The sequence below is a fragment of the Mercurialis annua genome, linkage group LG2 (genome assembly GCF_937616625.2).
Source record: "Mercurialis annua linkage group LG2, ddMerAnnu1.2, whole genome shotgun sequence".
Classification (NCBI taxonomy): Eukaryota; Viridiplantae; Streptophyta; class Magnoliopsida; order Malpighiales; family Euphorbiaceae; genus Mercurialis; species Mercurialis annua.
Window position 1 is genome coordinate 53,317,567 of NC_065571.1, and position 21,761 is coordinate 53,339,327.

The following is a 21,761-nucleotide window of genomic DNA, read 5'->3' on the forward strand; positions in this document are numbered from 1 at the left end:
AATGGCAATGAGAAAATAGGCTAAAGATTCATTACATTTGGAGCCAAAACCTCTTGTGATTTATGAGCCTTACCAAATCATTTATCTTGATCCAAAAATGAACGAATAGAAATCAGAAGTGACATTGACAAAAAGAAGCTTACAAAACTGTGTATCAAAACATTCATGCTACAAATAAGCTACAAACTTGAAAAAGATTTACAATTCAATCCACTACTAGAATTGCAGAATAGACTCAACTAAGTCTTGTAGAGGTGCAAGCTCACCTTTATCAATCAACCGAAACTCCTGCAAAATTTCAAAGTAATTGAAGTCAAAAATAGGATTAAAGATTGGTGTATGAATTGAAAATTTGACTTGAAATACATACCCATGTGAACAGCACAAAATGCTTAAAACAAGTATTTAGATGAGCTTCTTCCTTTAAACTCACAATCTTCTGAAAATGCTCATGATATATGTGAGCATATACACGAAACATTCGCTTAAAGATCGTCTTCACAACATCTCGAAAATTAGGCGGAAAAGGCGACCCTGTACTCCACAGAATCAAACACATAACTACCTTTCAGCATATACACTTACAAACAGAAATGCTGAAACAACTTTTTTTACAAAAAACAAAACGTTTAAATAAATTTCTCGAGAAATTTCCGGTGCAACATAGCATACACATTCAGAAGGTGTTATAGCTGATATATTATTGAACAAAATTTACTAACCCAATTTTTGGGGGAAAATCATTTCATCGTCTAGCTGAGTCTCGATCCAATCCATCAAATACTCGACGTATTTAGGAGCAGACACCTCGATCGGCTTCTTAATCGTAACACCATCAGCCCATCTATATTCGTATCTATGAAGAAATAATTAAGCATAAGTAAATGAAGTAGACAGAAAACAAAAAAAAAACATAACAAGAATTAAGGTATCAAGAATGATACTTTGGTCCTGCAGTCATAGTTGGACAATTTGCTGCTGTGCAAAATTCTGTAAGAGTTCCATATAAAATATTCACTTGATTGAAGAAGTCCACAGCTAAAACAAGAAAACAGATAAAAAAATCAAATAAATTTGTACGAAAACTTCTCGAGTCCTACGATTTAAAATTATTTTAAGACTCTGAAACTCTATATTTATAACTTATCGTCGTAAAAGATATTCTTACTGTTAACAGCGAGCCACTCGTTGATATCTTCTCCGGGAGGCAACCGAACTGCTTCTCTTAGGTTGCCACTGCCCAAGGTAGCATCGATATGTTTTTGAAGTTGAGCACCCTGCAATTAAAATTAATAATATCACCACCAAATATATAATACCTAAAAAAACATTAGAGGAAAAGTAATTTACAGAATCAACAAACCTTGCTTCCAGATGGAGCATTCTTCTTAGGACGAAATGTCTTCTGATTTCTTCATTAAAACAAAACAAATCCCAGTTTAGAGAAGAAAGCAAAATTATAACAACTTCATATGCTATGTTACACGAAAACTTGTCGAGTCCTATATATCAGCGTTTCCAGAAACAACTTCTGAACTCTGAAATTTTATATTTTTCTTTTTTCAACATTAATTCCGTACAAATCATAACAATATTTCATGCAACGTCGTGAGACCCTCATGAATGTATAAATACTCAAAACTAATTATATTTATGATTACTCATGTTTATTAACATGCAAGTATTGGTTTTATTTCAAGAATTCATCCGTCTGATCAACTTTCAATCTCCAACAACAACTTTATGATAATTAAAAAAAGGTAGCCATTAAAACTACCTAGAAAAACAAATAAATCATTCTTGATTTTCTTGATAGAGAAAAACAAAACATAACATATAATCAAGAACACGAATCAAGAAAGAAAAAAAGACCAACCTGGCACCGATGCCAAAGAGACTCATGGTGACCCTAAATCTCTCTGGCTTTGTTTGAAAAAAAAGGGGCAAGAATGTGAAAAAATAAATAAGAAAATTTAATAAAATTTGTGATGAGGATGATAATGGAGAAAAAAGTGTAAAAATATATAAGAAGTGGAGAGAGATAGAAGGAGATGACAGAGTGTTAGAATGTATAGGAAAATGAGTAAGTATCACATTCACATATACATTTTATTTCACAGCACAGCAATCACAAGGTCCGTTTCTTTCTATAACATTTCGCCTACCTGCCCTAATTATTCTCTTTTTCTTTTATACCCATTTGACTTCCTTTTTTAATAGACTAAAAGTATCAATACCGTCCCTTAACTTATGACTCGTAGTTAAATAACTCACTTTTAATAATCTTTGGACATTTAAAGACAATATACTCTCTATTATAAGATCAATTAAGGATAAAATTGAATAATATAAACAAATTTAGTGACCGAAATGACTTAATTTTATCCTTCATTAATTTAAAAATAAAAATTATTGTTTTTAATTGATTAAAATGACTTAAAATGAATTATATGACCATGTATTACAAGTTTAGAGACCAATTAGCTATATATTTCAAGAAATTATGTGTAAGTTTATATATTGTGATAATTATCAGAATTGATGTAATACTAGGTAGCACAAACACGGACACGGGAAAACGGGACACTTGGACATGGACGCAGTGAAATGGTGTTATTTTAAGGTTTTCTATATAAAAAATAAAGTTTTATGTCCGAAATATCAAGTGTTCAAAACGTTTTCGAAACGGGACACGTTAATTGAATGAAGTGTCCGTGCTACCTAGATGTAATACAATTAAATAAAATGGCAAGTCAAGGTTTTAATGTAATGTTGTATACGGCTTGTTTAGATTAGTTTTTTTTATATAAATTTTTCTAACAAGAACTTTACTATTTTAAAATGAGGAATATTCTTATAAGATTTATAATTGAATTTAAATAAGATTCTGAATGGATTATAATGGGAAAGAGTTTAAGGAATACACAAAAGAAAAAGATGGCCAGGTCAGAAGTTGATAAGAATCTTAGCTGTATAAATATTGTCATTTGTGGACTCTAGACTAAGAAAACGTATCATAAATGATTTCTAGACCTACTCTTGGCTGGCGACACCAATTCGGTCCAATACATTTTCAATCTCTTGTAGTAGTAATTATAACATTTTTTTTTTTATTAGAATTACCTTATTGAAATGTTAAATGATAAAAAAATAAATAATAATTAAATTATTTTATTGTAACTATTTATTAATTTTTTATATAAATAACATGATATAATTATTACATGAAATAAACACTCTGTTTATTGTATAGAATAGTATTTCCATATTTCCTGTTTTCGTTTATGGAACAGGCAAAAACTCACATCAAATCTTATTTGGATTTGGATTTTAGGTGCCAGCAAAGGAAGATTTTCTTGGCTAGTGACCTTTATGTTGGCTCAATTTTTCACTTGAGCTTAAACTAGTACCTGCCTTATGTATAAAAAAAAAATCTAACCATCTTTAAATAAATTTTTATTTTGTTGTTTATCCCGATATGGACAACATATGACATATACGCGATATTAATAGAAGGTTTAATTTTTATTTGTTCCTATCAATTTTTATATAAAAATAAAGAGCAAATTACTCTAGAACCCCTCACGTTTGTCATAATTCACAGTTTGATACCCCTTATTTGAAAATAAAACAATTTGGTATTTCACTTTTGATTTTGTAAACTATAAGATCCTTCTATGTCTAATTATTTGATTTTCAAATAAGAGATATCAAATTGAGAATTATGACAAATGTGAGAGGGCTTAGAATAATTTGTTCAAAAATAAATTATTCATGTCCAAATTAAATAAAATACCACGTGTATATCATATATCTTTCACGTCAATATAAATAAAAAACAAAATAAAAATTTATTAAAAGATGAGCTAGTTTGTTGTTTTTAATAACATTACATACTACTACTAAATTACAGAAAAAAAATACTAATATTCAAATTACCAAATCACATTTAATATGAAAATAAAAAGTGTATGTTTGACCCATTTTTTTAAAATGAAAAATAGGTTGAAGAAAGGAATTTGTATATCTTTATCTTACTCTTAACTTAAAATATGGAAATCCATATCTTATCTCAAATGGAAAAAGGTACATATAGACCCTTCAACCATAATTAAAGAGTATGTATGCTTTTTAATTTTTAACTTGGTTCAACCAAGTCTATAGTTTAAAATGGTACAAATAAGCTCTCGTTGTTAATTGAGTTAACTCAATCCATTAGAGAATCTGTTAATTGGCATCCACAACTTTTTGACTAATCAATCTGATGATACTTGTCACTTATTCTTTTTAGAGAAAATAACAGAAAAGCCAAGAAAAAGCCTTCTATTTTCGGACAATACAATGTTAATTAATTGTTTTTCTTTCTTACCACATTAATTTCACAAATTACCAGCTCCCTTTAATAGTTTTCAGCCAGCACCACCTTCCTCCCTTCATCCCAAGCCTACACGTGTCTAGCAAAACACACATGTATCGTGCTCTGTTAATTTTCAACTTCTTCTCTTCTTTATTGCTCTTTTTACCGTTTTTTCAAACTTATGCTGATTCCTCTCTTTTCTTCTTCCCTCTCGCACACGATCTCTCATGATTTCAATCGTTTATCCTTCTTCATTTACAGTTTTCTTTTTACTTCATATTTTTTAGCCATTATCAGTGTAGTGTGTAACGTGTATTTAGGTTTTAGGCTCCACATTTGCTATTAACTGCATTTTATCTATAAATAGCAACATGGTTTCTACAAGATCAACTCCTACAAAAGAGAAGAAGGATTTTGTTGTTCCTGTAAAAATGAAGCGGAAATTAGTAAAAAAAGCTGAAAAAGATGTTGAAGGAAGTGGTGTTGCTTCTGCCTCTGAGAATGTCAAAGTAAAGGGAAAAAAGGTGGATGAAACTGGTTTGAAAAAAAGGCGTTTGGCTTTTGATGCTGTACCTGATCATCAGAAAGTTCAGAAATCCTTGCATATTGAAGAACCAACTCGTTTGGTTCAGGTAATTTTTTTTATATCTGTATTTTTCATGTATAAGAGATGTATTTTGATATGTAATGTCATGTTCCATTTTAAGATTAGTTTATAAAATAAGTTTATTAATCCTTGTATCATTTATGTATATTATATGTATCTTAGATCTGTGTTTTTTTAGGCTCTAAGATTTTTGTTTTTCATTTTAAGTTTACATTAGTAGGCTCTAAGATCTGTGTTTTTGTAAATGTTATATATGCATCTTATATGTTTTTTTTTCATGTAAAATTATTTTGTATACAAATATTGTATTTTAGATTTACTAATTATGTATTTTTTGTGTATCATTTGTGTATATTTGTAGAACTGGGACTACTTGTTAGATGCGGAAGATCGTTACACTTGTAGAGTGACTATGCCTTTAAATTTCAAATATATTGAGGACATCAAGAAAACTCTTTCTGATACTCAGCTGGAACTTTTCAAGAAGACATTTCTTGGTCATTTTTTAGACTTGTCGCCGTTGTGTAATCAGCCTCAGCTTATACATTCTTTGTTGCTGCGAGAAGTGAAGCATCCAAATAATAGGGAATTGTGGTTTAAAGTTTCTGGACATAAACTGCGGTTTAGTATTGATGAATTTGATGTGATTACGGGGTTAAATTGTGTTGGTGATTTCAATCCTGTTTCTTATGCTCCATTACAGAATCAGTTGATTGATACCTATTTCTCAAATAGTGAAGTTACTCGAGATGGATTGGGTGTCATATTTCTGAACAAGGTTTTCAAGTCGAATGAAGATGCGGTTAAATTGGCCGTAATTTACTTGTTTGAGTGCTATTTGTGCTCAAATGAGATTAAATTTCAAAATGTAAGTCGCTTTTTTATGGATATGGTTGATAGTGGGGACTATAACTCATATCCTTGGGGGATAATGGTTTTTCGATCTACCATTGCTGATATGAAGAAGAGGTTTGCTACAAGAAGACGACTCAAGTTTTATAGGCTTAACAGTTTCCCTTTGACTTTGCAAATCTGGTTCTATGAAGTCTGCCGTTTTGCTACTAATAAGATATGTTTTCCTGTTACTAAACCAATGTTAGTTCCTCGAATGCTAAAATGGCTCAAGAGTCAGGACAAATTAACAATCAAATATCTGAATGAGGCATTTTTTGATCAGACGCGTGAGCAGGTATGCTGTTTTTTTAACAGAAATTTAATTTCTGTTACTTTTATGAATCATTTATGTATAATTCATGTATCTTAACTGTATTTTTGTTTTCTTTTTGTCAGTTGATGCTGAAGAATATTGTTCCTACAGCTCAAGAAAAAATGTCTCTTGATATATCTGGTTTTTTCCAAACTGGAAAGAAGAAAATAGTTGAAGATTTGGATTTTTCAACTGATGATGACGCTATTCTTGCTGATTACCTCAAATGTAAACAAGTTGAGTCTTCGAGACGAAGAAAAACATTTAATCTGTTGAAGAGTCGACTTAATGGTATCGAATCAAGTCAACTGAAAATACAATCTGAATTTTCTTCTTTGAAGATGGAGGTGAGAGTCATTTATGACTGTATGACGGTGATTGGCGATCATTTTGGCTTAAGCATGCCTAAGGTATCTTTTATTGTTAATTATAGTTTTTTGAATATCTTTAATGTTTTTGTTTAAGCTAATTTATCTATTTTTATAGTTTCCTAAGTCTGTTGCTGTAAATGAAGTTCCCAATGATGATGATAATATGGGGGTAAGAGGTTTTTATTTTATATTTTAATGTATCATGGTGTGTATCAAAACTGTATATTTTATGTATCATACAAACTGTATATCATTTTGTGTATTTAAACTGTATTTCAGGTTTCTGATTACATTTTTCAAACTGGATATAAAGATGATGCTGATAATGGCGAGGACGGTGATGATGAGTATGAGAAAAATGAAGAAGAGAACAAAGATGAGGATGATAAAAATGAAGAAGAGGACAAAGATGAGGCTGAGGATAAAAAAGATGAGGCTGAGGATAAAAAAGATGAGGCTGAGAAGGACAAAAATGAGGCTGAGAATAAAAAAGATGAGTCTGAGGAGAAAGAAGATGAGGCTGAGGAGGACAAAGAGGATGAGCAAAAAAATGTAGAAGATGAGAAGGATAATGATAGAAATGATGATGGTGGTGTTGGTGGTGGTAATAAGAAAGATGATGATGGTGGTGTTGGTGGTGGTAATAAGAAAGATGATGATGGCGGTGATGGTAGATCGATGCATGTTGAGGTATAATTTAATTTCTTCATGCTTAATTTCATTTTATATCTATATTTTAATTTTTTTTTAATTTTAGGTCCCTGTTGAGGATGTAAATCAGGTTGGTTTAGAAACAGCTGCTGGCGAGGTATGTTGTGTATCAATCCTGTATTGAATATGTATCATTTAAGTATATTTATGTTATAATTGTTACTTTCCTGAAATTAATTTTTTCATGCTTAATTTTTTATTTTTTATTTGTATTTTAATTTTTAGGCCCCTGTTGAGAATGTAAGTCAGGTTGGTTTGAAAATGGCTGATGTGAAAATGGCTGCTGGCGAGGTATGTTGTGTATCAATATGGTATCAAATATGTATCAGTTATGTATATTTATGTTATAATTGTTTTTTTTCTAAATTTTAGTTTTCTATGGGGAGAGCAAGTGAAGCTGATGTGAAAATGGTTGCTGATGAGGTTCTATTTTCTGAGAAGAAGAATTTTACTACTCCTATGGATAAGAAACGGAATATCAAGCCGAGTATTTTATTAAAATCTCCATACTTGGCTGAATTCAGTTCTGGAAACAACGAATACCGCATAGAGAATGCTACTTTTGTTGTTCCTAAATTGTGTCCATTGGACAATAATTTAGGAGATGTTTTAATGTGCGATGAATATCCGGAGTATCATGACTGGATTGGTAAAGGACATTTGAGATATCCCAAGGCCAAAGAGAAGCTCTTTTTTGTTTAGATTTAAGCTTTTTTTATTGATATTTTATAGTTTTTGATATCTTTTGTTTGCAGAGGAAGATTTATTAAGGAAACAGAAAATTCTATCAATCCTCCTTTCAATTTTGGTGTTGATGTCATTGATGCGAAAGATTTCTTTTTCGTTCTGGAGTATGGTGGACAATCATTGAATACACGGGTAATTGTTGTTTATTATTTAGTTGTGATACACATATGATACACATTTGATACACATTTGATACATGTATTTTACTTAAAGATAATTTTAGTACACTTATAATACATTTTGTTAATGCAGCACATGGATATCTTATTTTACTATCTGAGGAAGAAAGGAAAATATAACAGTAGCATACAAATGAAGTTCACAACAACTGACAATTATTTCGATCAAACTTTTCAATCTTTTGTGAGGCTTTTCAAGGATACCGGAGACCGAGACCTGATTTATGAAGATCATCCAATTTCTCAGTATATACGTGGCAAACGTATGATTGCGAATACTCCATGGGCTGAGTGTGAATTTGTGCTGATCCCTTTCCATGTGTCTTCAAATAATCATTGGGCCCTTGCAGTACTGGATTTTAAGCTCAGGACGATCACAATCTATAATTCCATGCGTTCAACTTAGAGTGCTTCGTCAACTAGACTGATTGGGAATAATTATGCCTCTTATCTTCCTTTATTTCTTTCCAAGTTAGATGTGTTCAAAGATAATCCCTTTTCTGATTTGCGTTCATCGTTCTATACAAGTCAAGGATTAGAAGATTCTTTTCAGTTGATTGTTAAATATGACCTGCCAGAACAACAGTTCAAGTAAGTATAGTTTTTGTAATTTTATTTATTTTACATATATATTGTATCTGACATGTATTTTGTGTTTTTTTTATGCAGTGATTGTGGAGTTTTTGCATTCTCTTTTGCTGAATATATTGTGCATGGGAGAGAGCAAGAGCTTACAAAAGAATTTGATGTGAATTCCCATCGAAAGCGTTTGGCTTTTTGTCTTTATAAGTATGGAAAATGGAAGAATATGTTTCATGTTGTCAGTGAATCAGAGAGTTATCAGGACAAGGACCAAAAGGATGGGAATGTGAAAGCAAAAAGATACAAGATTCGAGCTGGAAAACTGAAACTGTAGTTGTTATTTTGAATGAACAATGTTTTTTATGCTTTTTGTGTGTTTTATTTTTTAGGTTTGTTTGAACACTGTTTTTTGTTTGAATTAATGAAGTAAACAATGTTTTTTGTTTGAATTAATGAAGTAATCTTTTACTTTAATATTCCTTTTTATTCACACTTGCACTTTTTTTTAAGTTGAATGTATCATTTATGTATCTTACAGGTATAATATATGTATCTGAATTTAACATGTTACCAGATATACATATGTAATTGTTTTTGTGATGCTGTATGTATTATTTTGTGTATCATATATGTATCAAACCTGTATAATATATGTATCTGACATTTAATATAATATAAGATATGTATGTTCTACGCAATTAGAAATTGACATACATCACTCTTTAATGTATCAGAATTGTATATAATACTTGGAAGTTTAAAATATAATAAAAAACAATGAAAGAAATGAATAATCTAGGTATCTTTTGGCTTGTTTCGGCATGTCTTCCTATTATGTCCAGCGTGTCCGCATTTTCCACATTGCCCTTGATTTGGATCGTTTTTCGGATTTCCCCACTTTGACTGGTACCTACCCTTTTCAGGCCTTCCAGTTCGTGTTCTATGTTGGGGTGGTTTGACAATCATGTTCTTGATATGTTCTGGAATAATCCATTCTTCTTCCTTCTCCAATGGATATACAGTTTCAGAATATGTCGCTAACATAGCTGCATTTGTATAGTATCTTGAGCAGTACGCATAAGGTTCAATCTTCTTGTCGGCTAGAAATGCTATGGCATGTTTACAAGAAATTTCATCGATATCAAACTTTTTGCATGTACATGTTCTCTCGACCATGTTGACTGTGTACTTTTTACCATTCTCGAGAACTGTTATGATATCATCTGAAGATGGTTTCACCTAGTATAATAAAAACAATAGCAAGATACCGTTTATATACATATTTGATACATTAAAAAAGACAGAAATTTATGAACTTCACAGAAAAGCAGATATATAATATATACAACATAAAATAGTGCTGTACTATCTAATATGAGTTTTACATACCTGTAGTTTCAGTGAATTAATGTAATTTTGCAGAAGTATATCTTCATGGATGGTTGAAAGTGTTGTGACTGTATCGATAGCAATTTTTCTGTGTTTGTATGAGTACTCTTGTTGGAGGTCATGTAGGTGCATAAATAAGGCTGTGATCGGCAGTTCTCTTGCATGTAATATTGCTGCGTTTAATGATTCAGCTAAATTAGATGTCATAGTTTTATACCTGTTTTTGAGAGAATGTACCCTTGACCACCTTTCATATTTGATTTGCTGAAGAAATGGTCTTACTCGAGCATCTAAGCTGTCCAACACTTTCATGTGGTAGTCAAATTCAACCTCAGTGTATGCTCTTGCTGCTGCAAAGAAAGGTTCTTTAAGTTTCTTGGCATTTCTCTTGAAATTTGTCTTGTGGTTATTGAGAAGGTGAAACATGCATACGCCATGAGTAGCTTCAGGATAAATCCTTTTAATAGCTGACTCTATGCTGAGATGTCTATCTGATACAATGCAGATACCTTCTCTTGTTCCAAAGGCCTGTTTTATTTTAGTGAAGAAATAATGCCATGAGTCATCATTTTCTGAATCCACAGCAGAAAATGCTAGAGGAAACAGCTTTCCAGCTGCATCTTGAGCTGTTGCAACAAGAAGTGTGCCACCAAATGTTGCCTTCAAGAATGTAGCATCAACTACAATTATTGGTTTGCAATACTGCCATCCTGTAATTGAAGCTTTTAATGCTGTAAATACATACAAAAATGTGCTGTCATCTCTCAATTGTATGTCTATGCTAGATCCCGGGTTTCTAGTTCCAAGCATATATAAAAAAGTAGGCAGCGATTTGTAAGATTCACAAGGCTTTCCTCTTAACATTTCAAATGCCAATTCTCTTGATCTCCAAGCCATCATATAACTGATCTTGACTCCATGTAAAGTCTGCATATCATTCCTTATATCTACTGGTGTGTATGTTGCTTTGACATTGAGATACTTCATTTTGATGGATGCCGCTATGTGTGATGCTGATGCTTGTTTTTGATTGCTGAATCTGGTCTCTATCGGGCATGTGTGGTTCATGTCTTGTTTACGAATGATGAACTGTTTTGTGTGAACATTAATTGACGCTTTCAGATACCATTGACATGTATCATCGATACATTTTACAAAAATGTTCTTTTGGCATGATTTAACTGTCTTTTGTTGGTAGTGATTATTGATTGCATGAAGTCGTAAGCATGCTTGAAGAGTAGCTTTATCTTTGAAAGTTTTTCCAACTGTCAGATCTATATCTTGTAGTGGATCTGATACTGATTCTTGATTTTGATCATCGTTACAGTCTATTGTATCAATTGCAAGAAGTTTTGTATACTGACCTATTTCGTCGAATGTATCAAACATGTATCTATCGTGTATCGATATGGTATCTTGGTCTCTGTTTGATTCTGAAATAGCTGTTGAAATACTTGCTGCTGCATCTGGAAGAATTGTCTGTATCTGGCTAGTATCACTGATAACTACTATGCAGAGAGGATACATAGTGAAGTCGATTTCCTTTTTCTTGATTTCTAAGTAAAATCTGAAGCTTGAATCATCACTGATTTTGAGTGGTGGATACTGAATCTTTACTTGATATTTTATCTCAATATTCTGTTTTTCCAAATTTACTTGTATTTCTTGTGCTATTATATGTAGAAGATCCAAATATGTAGAATTTTGAGGAATCATGACACCAATAACTTCAAAATTTGCATATTGATTTGCTTCAATCCAATTGCCTTTGTGTTGTATCATCACTGGAATAGATTCCATGATGATACAATATTTGAGATAAAAGATGTGAGGAAGAAGACGATGCTATTTTTGAGGAAGAAGACGATGGTATATTTTGTGTATTTGTGATGTGTTTTTGATTTGATATCTTTTAAAAAGGAAAAAATCAAGTGTTATTTGAATCAGCTAGGAAAGAAACCCGTGTTTTAAGAGAATGCAACAACAAATAAGGCGCGGATCCCGTGGTAGATTCTCACTAACAGTAATGAGCTATCTATTACACGTGGCATCATATGATAGGGATGGTGGTGGTGAAAAGTTTTGATTGTTTTTGGTAGTAATGTAAAATAGGAGAGTTAGGTGGTAATTTGTGAAATACTGATTAATTAATGTGGTAAAAATGTGATTTTCTCTTCTTTTTATAGGTATTGGCATATTAAATTCTAATATTTCATATATATAGTAATTTAATTCTAATATTAAAAACATTACAAGATAAACTCTATATTTTTTTTGTTTTTGCATTTTATAACTCAAATATATTTTCCGAAAACTTTATCACGTGGCAGAGCATAGTATTAGGTCAGATATATGTATTAGCATATAAAATCTAAATATTTTAAAATGTTGTAAATAAAATCTCAATTATATATGTAAAATAATTGATGTATGTTAGAGAGAAAAAGAGATTGTATTACATATGAAAGAGAGAGAAATATTGTACATAAAAAAGAATAAAAGGAGTGTTATGTTATAGAAAAAAAAGAGCACATAAGAGACAGACACATGTGTAAACGGACCATATGTATATATAAGATTTAATTACTCAAAAATTACCTAGGTTTAAACTTTTTTTCAATTGTATTATGACGTAGGAAAACAGCCATATTATACCTTGACTTGCATGTTTGACTTTCAATTGTACTCCAAATTAAAAATTTCAGACGATTTAATTACTGTAAGGATGAAAACATTCACAACAACTAAATAAAGGGATAATATCATATTTTTTTCTATTTAAAAAAAAAAATACGAACAAGCCCTTCATCTTTAAAAACATTCAAATAAATCTTAAATAAAATTAATTTGATATGTAATTAATTAACTTTTTAAATTTTGTTAAAATATTATATAAATTAAATAAATTAAAATTTAAAATTTTATTAAAACTACTTCTGATCCCATTACCATCCACTATATTCCCCCCATTTACAAATCCCCCGCCACCATCGAAAAGACAATCTCCGAGGAACCTTGTCACGACCCAATTTATTGAGCCGAGACCGGCGCTAGGGAATGGGAGTAGTAGCTCCGAAACCCGTAGCAAGCCTAAAACCACTAATAATTTTTCGCAAATAAAAGTATAATACATAATACGTATTAAAACATTTCCAGGAAAACTCTTTCGGATAATACACTTATAGATATTAAAATATCATATTAAAGTTTACAATACAAACATACTGTTTGAAGTCAAATGTTTATCTAGTACTGACACCTACTGACTACTGCAGCTTTAGAAACTCATACTTGTGCAAGTCCAATGACTTCTGGCACAATGGAGATGACTTGTCTGATCCGACTTCCACTACCTGCAAACATCAGAGTGAGGGGTCAGTATTTGGGAAAATACTGAGTGAGTTTGAAAGTTACTAACGGTATTATTAAATTGATAATATCGCATACTCGAAATATAATTCATGACTTTTCATTTCATAACTATCGTACTTAACCTCATCCTCCTGACATCGATAGCGAAGCCAACCGATGTATCTTACATGCCTGACATCGATAGCGAAGCCAACCGATGTATCCTATATGCCTGACATCGATAGCAAAGCCAACCGATGTATCTCATACGTCTGACATCGATAGCAAAGCCAACCGATGTATCGGATATGTCTGACATCGATAGCAAAGCCAACCGATGTATCCGATTTAACTCACACAAACCAATCTAATATATCATGCAGACCATAAACATCACCACAAGGTTGATGTATCAAAGCAATCAAACATAACAAAAGCCCATACAAACAAATCATATAAATGCGATGTATAAATATCAACACTCACAATATATGAAAATAACTTTTATAATAATAATAATAATTATAATAATACGCGAAAGTAAATTGCCACTCACAGTGACCGCTATCCAAAACTGCACTATTATAATCCCACAAGCGTAAGCTCCATGCATTGTCCAATCACGTAAACACTTCGGCCCAATGGCTTGGTAGCTCGTCGATACGTCAGTTACTTAGTCGAGTTACCTGTACGTTTAATCCATAAACGTAGGCTTAATATCAAAACTCTAAGTTATAAACTTACGTTAATATAATCGTAGTTCAAATACGACTTTTAACCTTGATCGTATTCTAATACTTAGTCGAGATACTTGTTATATCTCTTAATCGTATTCCAATACGTATGATACCTTTAAACTTTAGGGTTTAGTTTCATTCCGATGAAGTTTCAAGTAGTTTTCAGGACAATGCGCAGGTGCTGCCTGCGCACTGACACTGTTTAGTAAAACAACGATCTCTCCCAATTGAACCGTTGGATCGAGATAAAATTGGACAGAGGCGTTCCTAAGAGGCAATTCTATAAACTGACCGTAGGGTTTCTCAATCTGGCAACATTTAGGTAGTGTGCGAACGCACATAATGGGTGTGCGAACGCACACCCCAAAATTCAAGGAGTGTGCGAACGCACACTCAATGTGTGCGAACGCACACCCTTGACAGCCCCCGGAAAAGTCATTTTCCGGGCGCTTCGCCGCTTTCCGGCACTCCCGACATGCTTCCGCTTCATTTTAACATATAACCCAATTCGAATCTCACCAAATACGACTATAGAAACGCGATTACAATTTGTTTAATTCGTTAAAACGATATAACCCTAATTTACTAATTCTCACAGTAAAAACGTCAAGCTTACCTCGATTTGAAGCTTAACGATGATAGAGAATCGAATTCTGGACGAATCGATATAAAGAACTCGCGATTTGGACGAGAAACGGCGAAACCGCGGCGGATCGAAGTCGATCGTCAAAACCTTCTGTGAATTTCTTTCTCCTTCTGATCATATGAATTCATTCCCTTCCTTACATATAAGTTGGCTAATTAGCCACTTTAATCCTTCAATTTTTTTAACTTAAACCATTTCTTTTTTAAACTTTCTTATTTAACCAAACAGTTAAATTATCCTTTTAACTCGATCATTTACGTATTATTTATATCCATATAAATAATACTAATACAAGATTATTACTTTCCGTCAATAATCTTCCAATTTCTATTCTCGAAGCTTAATTGGCTAATTTACACTTTGGTCCTTGAAACTTTTCAAAAGTTACAATTTAACCCAAACGCATCCGCGTCCAAATTTTAAAAGGTCTCCGATTGACCCGAAACTTTTACCACATATACTATAAAACATTTCGCGGACCTTGGCAAAATAATATCCCTTCGGGTCTTATATGGTTAAATTACCATTTTAGTCCATGTACTTTATTTCGAGTTTTTCTTGACATTTTTCTTTTCTAATTCCAATTCCAACTTTAGAATTGGAATATAATATTAAATTCCTCGCAATAATCTTTTTCAAAACCGTCCTGCTAAAATTTTATACTTATCTAAATTTCTCGGAAATCCTTCCGATATCGCTACTCCGGCGATGCAACACTGGACACGTGGTCCAATTAAATACTTAAATATTTTGGGGTGTTACATTCTTCCCCCCTTATAAAAATTCGTCCTCGAATTTTCATATACTCTTCTTACTTACTTTAATCTCTTTTTACATCTAAAATTGTATTCATAGTAGGAATACCGTGTTCGTCTTACGATACTGATTAGCGCCAGGAATCGTTATCTCACTTTCTGTACCTTTTGCACTTTGACGTCAGGTATCATTGACAATCTATCTTTGATCTCTTCTCTTTATTTTACAACACAATCCTTGTGTTTATCCTTTGTTTGACATTCAATACTGTCACTCTTGTTCCAGCAATTGGACTTTCAGTTTCTAACTGATATCCAATGGTATTTCGTTTTAATGATGCCTTATCACTAAAGATGATCATCTTTGTCATTCAATATCTCTCTTTTATGACGACATTAGTCGTATTCATATGTATCTACGATTCGCCGTTCTTAATCCCTTACTCTTGTAATCTCTTCCATATGGCCGTTATCACGGTCTGATTCTTATTTACCATTATGTTGGGATCTTTATCCCATTATCCAATATTCTCTTTTTGTCTCATTACTTCACTTCTCGTATGAAGATTCTTTCGCTATCGTCATTAATCATGGTTATCTATGAGGTGCATCCTTAGGATGTACCCTTATAAGGTCTTTACCTTTCTTGTAATACTTAACCTTCTTCTTGCATCTAGATATATCGCATACCTTTTTATTCGTCTGCATATCCATTGATTTATTTTCTTTAAGCATGACGTACTATACTTTGATACTTCTTGTCTCTTCTTATCTCGCATCAATCTGTTTCATCAATCTCGTTTTCAACCAGATAGGATTTTCATATTAGTCGTCGACTTCTTAATTTAATAAGACAGCGTATGATCAATGCTCATGCAGGCTTTCTTTGCTTCCATTCCTTAAGTGAAGATCTTAATCCTTTTTCAATCATATACTTACATATGAATGTTCCTTGATGACATCATGGCTCACTCCATGCTTGATCTTTTTATTCATCATAATCTAACACTTTTCTTATCTATTCCTTCCTTCCAATTCTCAATCTTAATTGGCTCTTAACTTCCAAATCATTTCCCTCTTACTATCATGTAGCGTTAAGTTTACTTCTCATTACTATCCATGATCTTGCTACTTCACTTATTATTCCTACTTTTGTTCATATTGCAGACGTACTTCTTCGTAACTTTCTTTGACTTCTTGTCCTTTGTTAACCAATAGGATTAATAGTCTTAAATGCTATGATCCTATGGTATTCTTCTTGCATTCTCTATTCACGCTCTTATCGTGTTTCTTGATCATTTTCTATTGCATTCTTTGTTTTCCTTCTCAGCGCATCTTGTACATTGTGTACTACTTGCATTTAATATCCACAACATCGATCATTAATAGAGAGTTGTGGCCTTCTTCGTCTAAATTTCTCGATGTAGTGCGTTCTCAATCGTATATATATTATCATGGCCGTCAGTAAAGCCGATCATATGCGGGTATCACCTCTATCGCATCTCGTATTCCTGATTTTTCTTATTTCGGCACTCTGAACGTCGATTACCAATTAAATAATGGGTCTCCATTCTTTTGCCTGAATTATCGACGTAGTGCATTCTCCATTACTTACATATCGCCCTATTGTACCCTTATTGACATCTTAACTGTCAGTGGATCCATTCATATGACTCTATCATCTTTATCCCTTTTTGTTTCTATGCGTTGACGACTACATAGAATTTAATCCATATGATCCTCTGATCATCTTTCCACGTGACTTTCTCTTTTTCATTTCTCAATAACTCTTATCAAGTTCCTTGCGACATACGCAGGCTATCCATACTTTCCTTAACTCTGTTTACTTTAACTAATTTCTTATTATCCATAATCTACTTTTGCGTTTTTATACTTTATCATATACGTCATGTACCTTTGGAAATCCCTCGACCGTACGCAGGAAGTCAGTGAAATAATGTCCCACTGGTAGTATTCCTTGTGGAAAGGAGTGCATTTTCCTCCTAACCTGATCCAAGGTCATTTATGCCTGATCATTGGCTATCTCTGCATCCTTCCTCAGATTGTGATATTTCCATACACTGAACTAGCAATGGTTACTCCGATATTCCTCGACATCGGACTCGTCTACTAATTCTTTTTCCCTGAACTCCTCTTCCCTAGGATCTTCTTCTGGAAATATATCAAACAAGTTTGATTGTATCTAACACATCTCAATCCTTTAAGGATCACATCTCCTATATTGATCACATCACTCTTTATTTGATCTAACTTGAAGTTTAAGGCTTAGCACTTCACAAGCATCCATTACATTTGTACCTTTTTCAACCTATTATTTCGCTTCATAACCGATACCTTGAGGTGGAAGTTTCAACTCTTAATCCACCGATTGCAGTTCTTGTTGTTTATCTCTTGATCTAAGTGTCTTGATCTTTCCCGATTATCCTTAACCGGAACTAATAGTTGAAAGAATTTCCCAAATCGGGTCACAAACTTATTTCATGTTATATGGTCTTTCACCGTTCTAATTGCATGTCGGAACTAATCATAGGTTGAACCTTCCATCGACATTACTATTTGTTCATCAAACTCTTTTAGTCTTAACTTAAGTATACAAACATCAAATTTCTATAAGTGTTCCTTTCTTCACGTTGTTACTATCTTTATATCCATCGTCCTATCATTGGCACACAATCCCTTATATCAGTTACTTTTACTGCTAACTGATTCTTAATGACGTTGGGTTATTGCGGTACCTTTGATGCCTGTATATTCCCACCTTATCTTACTAGGTTCCCATTGACTTTCATCTCCTTTATGGCCTTTTACTGGTCAATTGGACTAGGTTACATTCGCCTTTGTCACCTTAATCTTCCTCTCGCACCTCATATACTTGCTGTGCAACCGCACGCATTCGTGCAGTTCTTCTTTCCTAGTATAACGATTATATAAAGGAATACTAATAAATTCCTTAAAATATAATCCTTACAAATCATCACGTGTAATCGATGTCCACGTACGTTGGACTCTAGGGACGTCTCCTTCCTTTAAGCCTGCTATGATTACGTCTCTTATTGGAAGTCTTCTGAGTGTTCTGACTCATCGTAGACTAGCCAATTGCCAAAACATATACTCGCGTTGTATATGTTAAACGCATATTACTATCGTAGCTATAAGCATCTATGTTGACCGGATTCAAGAAAATCAGTGTCCCCTAGATTTTCTTGATTACGTATCGCATCTTAAGTCTTGCGAGCATTTCACTCACATGGACTTAATCAAACATCATAAGTATCAAAACATATCATACATGTTCTATACATTATTAATCGGATATAAATTATTATCCGAACACATATACTATTCTAATTGTGTACTAATTTGCTTAATCAAGGCTAAGTTCAATAACTAGAGGTACAAATCCTATATTCTCTCACTTATACGTATTCATTCGCCTCCTAGCCTTGATCACAGCTTGCTCGCGAGCATCTCACTTCCGTCACAGAGTTCTGGTCTAGGTATACTTACATAAAAACAAAACTTCTTGAAAACTCTTTCAAATAAAACGACTCATTTGGAAATTCCATTTAAATCTTTGCAAAATTGTGCACTAGGGTGATGACGTCTCTCATCCCCAAAGAGTTGCCACATCTCACCTCTTCGTCTGAACTTAATGCATATGATGCATGTCCTATTGATGCATGTATTAATGTATGTAGTGATGCATTTTCTATCGATGTCGTGGCATTTATCGATGGCTATTACGGGTCTAGGCACAATTATGCTTTTAGAATCATTAAACAAATAACTTTAACAAGTTATAAACTTCCAGTTTTGTAAGTTCTCTAGACCTTTAAACTCTGCTTCTGGAAAGTTCCTCAACTTTTACAACTTTGAATTCCTTCTCCACACTCTTTTTAAAATTTTGATCGATCGAATCCTATAACATTCTCACTTTATATGATGCTAAACACACATACATACATATCATCAAATTGCAATTATCTCAATATATTCTATTTATGGGAGGCAATACATCTCCTAGAAGCTTCATTTCAAAAAGCACATTATATATGCATGTCTCCTCGAAACAACATATACGTATATACCTCGTATATACGTGATACAAGAAACAAACAAACGTTTCACAAATCAATTTGTTATACTGATCACCAAGCAAATCACACTAACGACTTGGATCAGACAAACCTCAACTCTATAGCTGCAGTAGTTCCTAGGTTACTCAACCGACAAACACATCTTAGCAGAGGTAACTGGACCAACTGCTCTGATACCACAATTGTCACGACCCAATTTATTGAGCCGAGACCGGCGCTAGGGAATAGGAGTAGTAGCTCCGAAACCCGTAGCAAGCCTAAAACCACTAATAATTTTTCGCAAATAAAAGTATAATACATAATACGTATTAAAACATTTCCAGGAAAACCTTTTCGGATAATACACTTATAGATATTAAAATATCATATTAAAGTTTACAATATAAACATACTGTTTGAAGTCAAATGTTTATCTAGTACTCACACCTACTGACTACTGCAGCTTTAGAAACTCATACTTGTGCAAGTCCAATGACTTCTGGCACAATGGAGATGACTTGTCTGATCCGACTTCCACTACCTGCAAACATCAGAGTGAGGGGTCAGTATTTGGGAAAATACTGAGTGAGTTTGAAAGTTACTAACGGTATTATTAAATTGATAATATCGCATACTCGAAATATAATTCATGACTTTTCATTTCATAACTATCGTACTTAACCTCATCCTCCTGACATCGATAGCGAAGCCAACCGATGTATCTTACATGCCTGACATCGATAGCGAAGCCAACCGATGTATCCTATATGCCTGACATCGATAGCAAAGCCAACCGATGTATCTCATACGTCTGACATCGATAGCAAAGCCAACCGATGTATCGGATATGTCTGACATCGATAGCAAAGCCAACCGATGTATCCGATTTAACTCACACAAACCAATCTAATATATCATGCAGACCATAAACATCACCACAAGGTTGATGTATCAAAGCAATCAAACATAACAAAAGCCCATACAAACAAATCATATAAATGCGATGTATAAATATCAACACTCACAATATATGAAAATAACTTTTATAATAATAATAATAATAATTATAATAATACGCGAAAGTAAATTGCCACTCACAGTGACCGCTATCCAAAACTGCACTATTATAATCCCACAAGCGTAAGCTCCATGCATTGTCCAATCACGTAAACACTTCGGCCCAATGGCTTGGTAGCTCGTCGATACGTCAGTTACTTAGTCGAGTTACCTGTACGTTTAATCCATAAACGTAGGCTTAATATCAAAACTCTAAGTTATAAACTTAGGTTAATATAATCGTAGTTCAAATACGACTTTTAACCTTGATCGTATTCTAATACTTAGTCGAGATACTTGTTATATCTCTTAATCGTATTCCAATACGTATGATACCTTTAAACTTTAGGGTTTAGTTTCATTCCGATGAATTTTCAAGTAGTTTTCAGGACAATGCGCAGGTGCTGCCTGCGCACTGACACTGTTTAGTAAAACAACGATCTCTCCCAATTGAACCGTTGGATCGAGATAAAATTGGACAGAGGCGTTCCTAAGAGGCAATTCTATAAACTGACCGTAGGGTTTCTCAATCTGGCAACATTTAGGTAGTGTGCGAATGCACATAATGGGTGTGCGAACGCACACCCCAAAATTCAAGGAGTGTGCGAACGCACACTCAATGTGTGCGAACGCACACCCTTGACAGCCCCCGGAAAAGTCATTTTCCGGGCGCTTCGCCGCTTTCCGGCACTCCCGACATGCTTCCGCTTCATTTTAACATATAACCCAATTCGAATCTCACCAAATACGACTATAGAAACGCGATTACAATTCGTTTAATTCGTTAAAACGATATAACCCTAATTTACTAATTCTCACAGTAAAAACGTCAAGCTTACCTCGATTTGAAGCTTAACGATGATAGAGAATCGAATTCTGGACGAATCGATATAAAGAACTCGCGATTTGGACGAGAAACGGCGAAACCGCGGCGGATCGAAGTCGATCGTCAAAACCTTCTGTGAATTT

General features: G+C 33.3%; 4 protein-coding genes across 4 annotated transcripts; 1 reads left to right on the forward strand and 3 right to left on the reverse strand.

The window, feature by feature from the left end:
• Positions 1–98: 98 nt before the first annotated feature.
• On the reverse strand, positions 99–2,119 carry LOC126667274 (MOB kinase activator-like 1A). Its single transcript, XM_050360245.2, has 7 exons — positions 1,877–2,119; positions 1,364–1,412; positions 1,169–1,277; positions 945–1,038; positions 723–856; positions 371–534; positions 99–288 (listed from the first exon to the last, which is right to left on the reverse strand). The coding sequence occupies exons 1-7, from the start codon at positions 1,900–1,902 to the stop codon at positions 217–219; spliced, it is 648 nt and encodes a 215-aa protein (XP_050216202.1). The 5' UTR covers positions 1,903–2,119; the 3' UTR covers positions 99–216.
• A 2,585-nt stretch (positions 2,120–4,704) lies between these two features.
• Positions 4,705–7,407, forward strand: LOC126668727 (uncharacterized). The gene is made up of 5 exons (XM_056104713.1): positions 4,705–4,989; positions 5,326–6,153; positions 6,255–6,581; positions 6,658–6,711; positions 6,822–7,407. The coding sequence occupies exons 1-5, from the start codon at positions 4,729–4,731 to the stop codon at positions 7,236–7,238; spliced, it is 1,887 nt and encodes a 628-aa protein (XP_055960688.1). The 5' UTR covers positions 4,705–4,728; the 3' UTR covers positions 7,239–7,407.
• A 2,149-nt stretch (positions 7,408–9,556) lies between these two features.
• On the reverse strand, positions 9,557–10,357 carry LOC126668728 (uncharacterized). Its single transcript, XM_050361910.2, has 2 exons — positions 10,151–10,357; positions 9,557–10,000 (listed from the first exon to the last, which is right to left on the reverse strand). The coding sequence occupies exons 1-2, from the start codon at positions 10,355–10,357 to the stop codon at positions 9,557–9,559; spliced, it is 651 nt and encodes a 216-aa protein (XP_050217867.2).
• Positions 10,358–10,361: 4 nt separating this feature from the next.
• Positions 10,362–11,950, reverse strand: LOC130015134 (uncharacterized). The gene is made up of 2 exons (XM_056104714.1): positions 10,433–11,950; positions 10,362–10,367 (listed from the first exon to the last, which is right to left on the reverse strand). Exons 1-2 carry the CDS (start codon positions 11,948–11,950, stop codon positions 10,362–10,364), a joined length of 1,524 nt encoding a protein of 507 aa, XP_055960689.1.
• Positions 11,951–21,761: the final 9,811 nt, after the last annotated feature.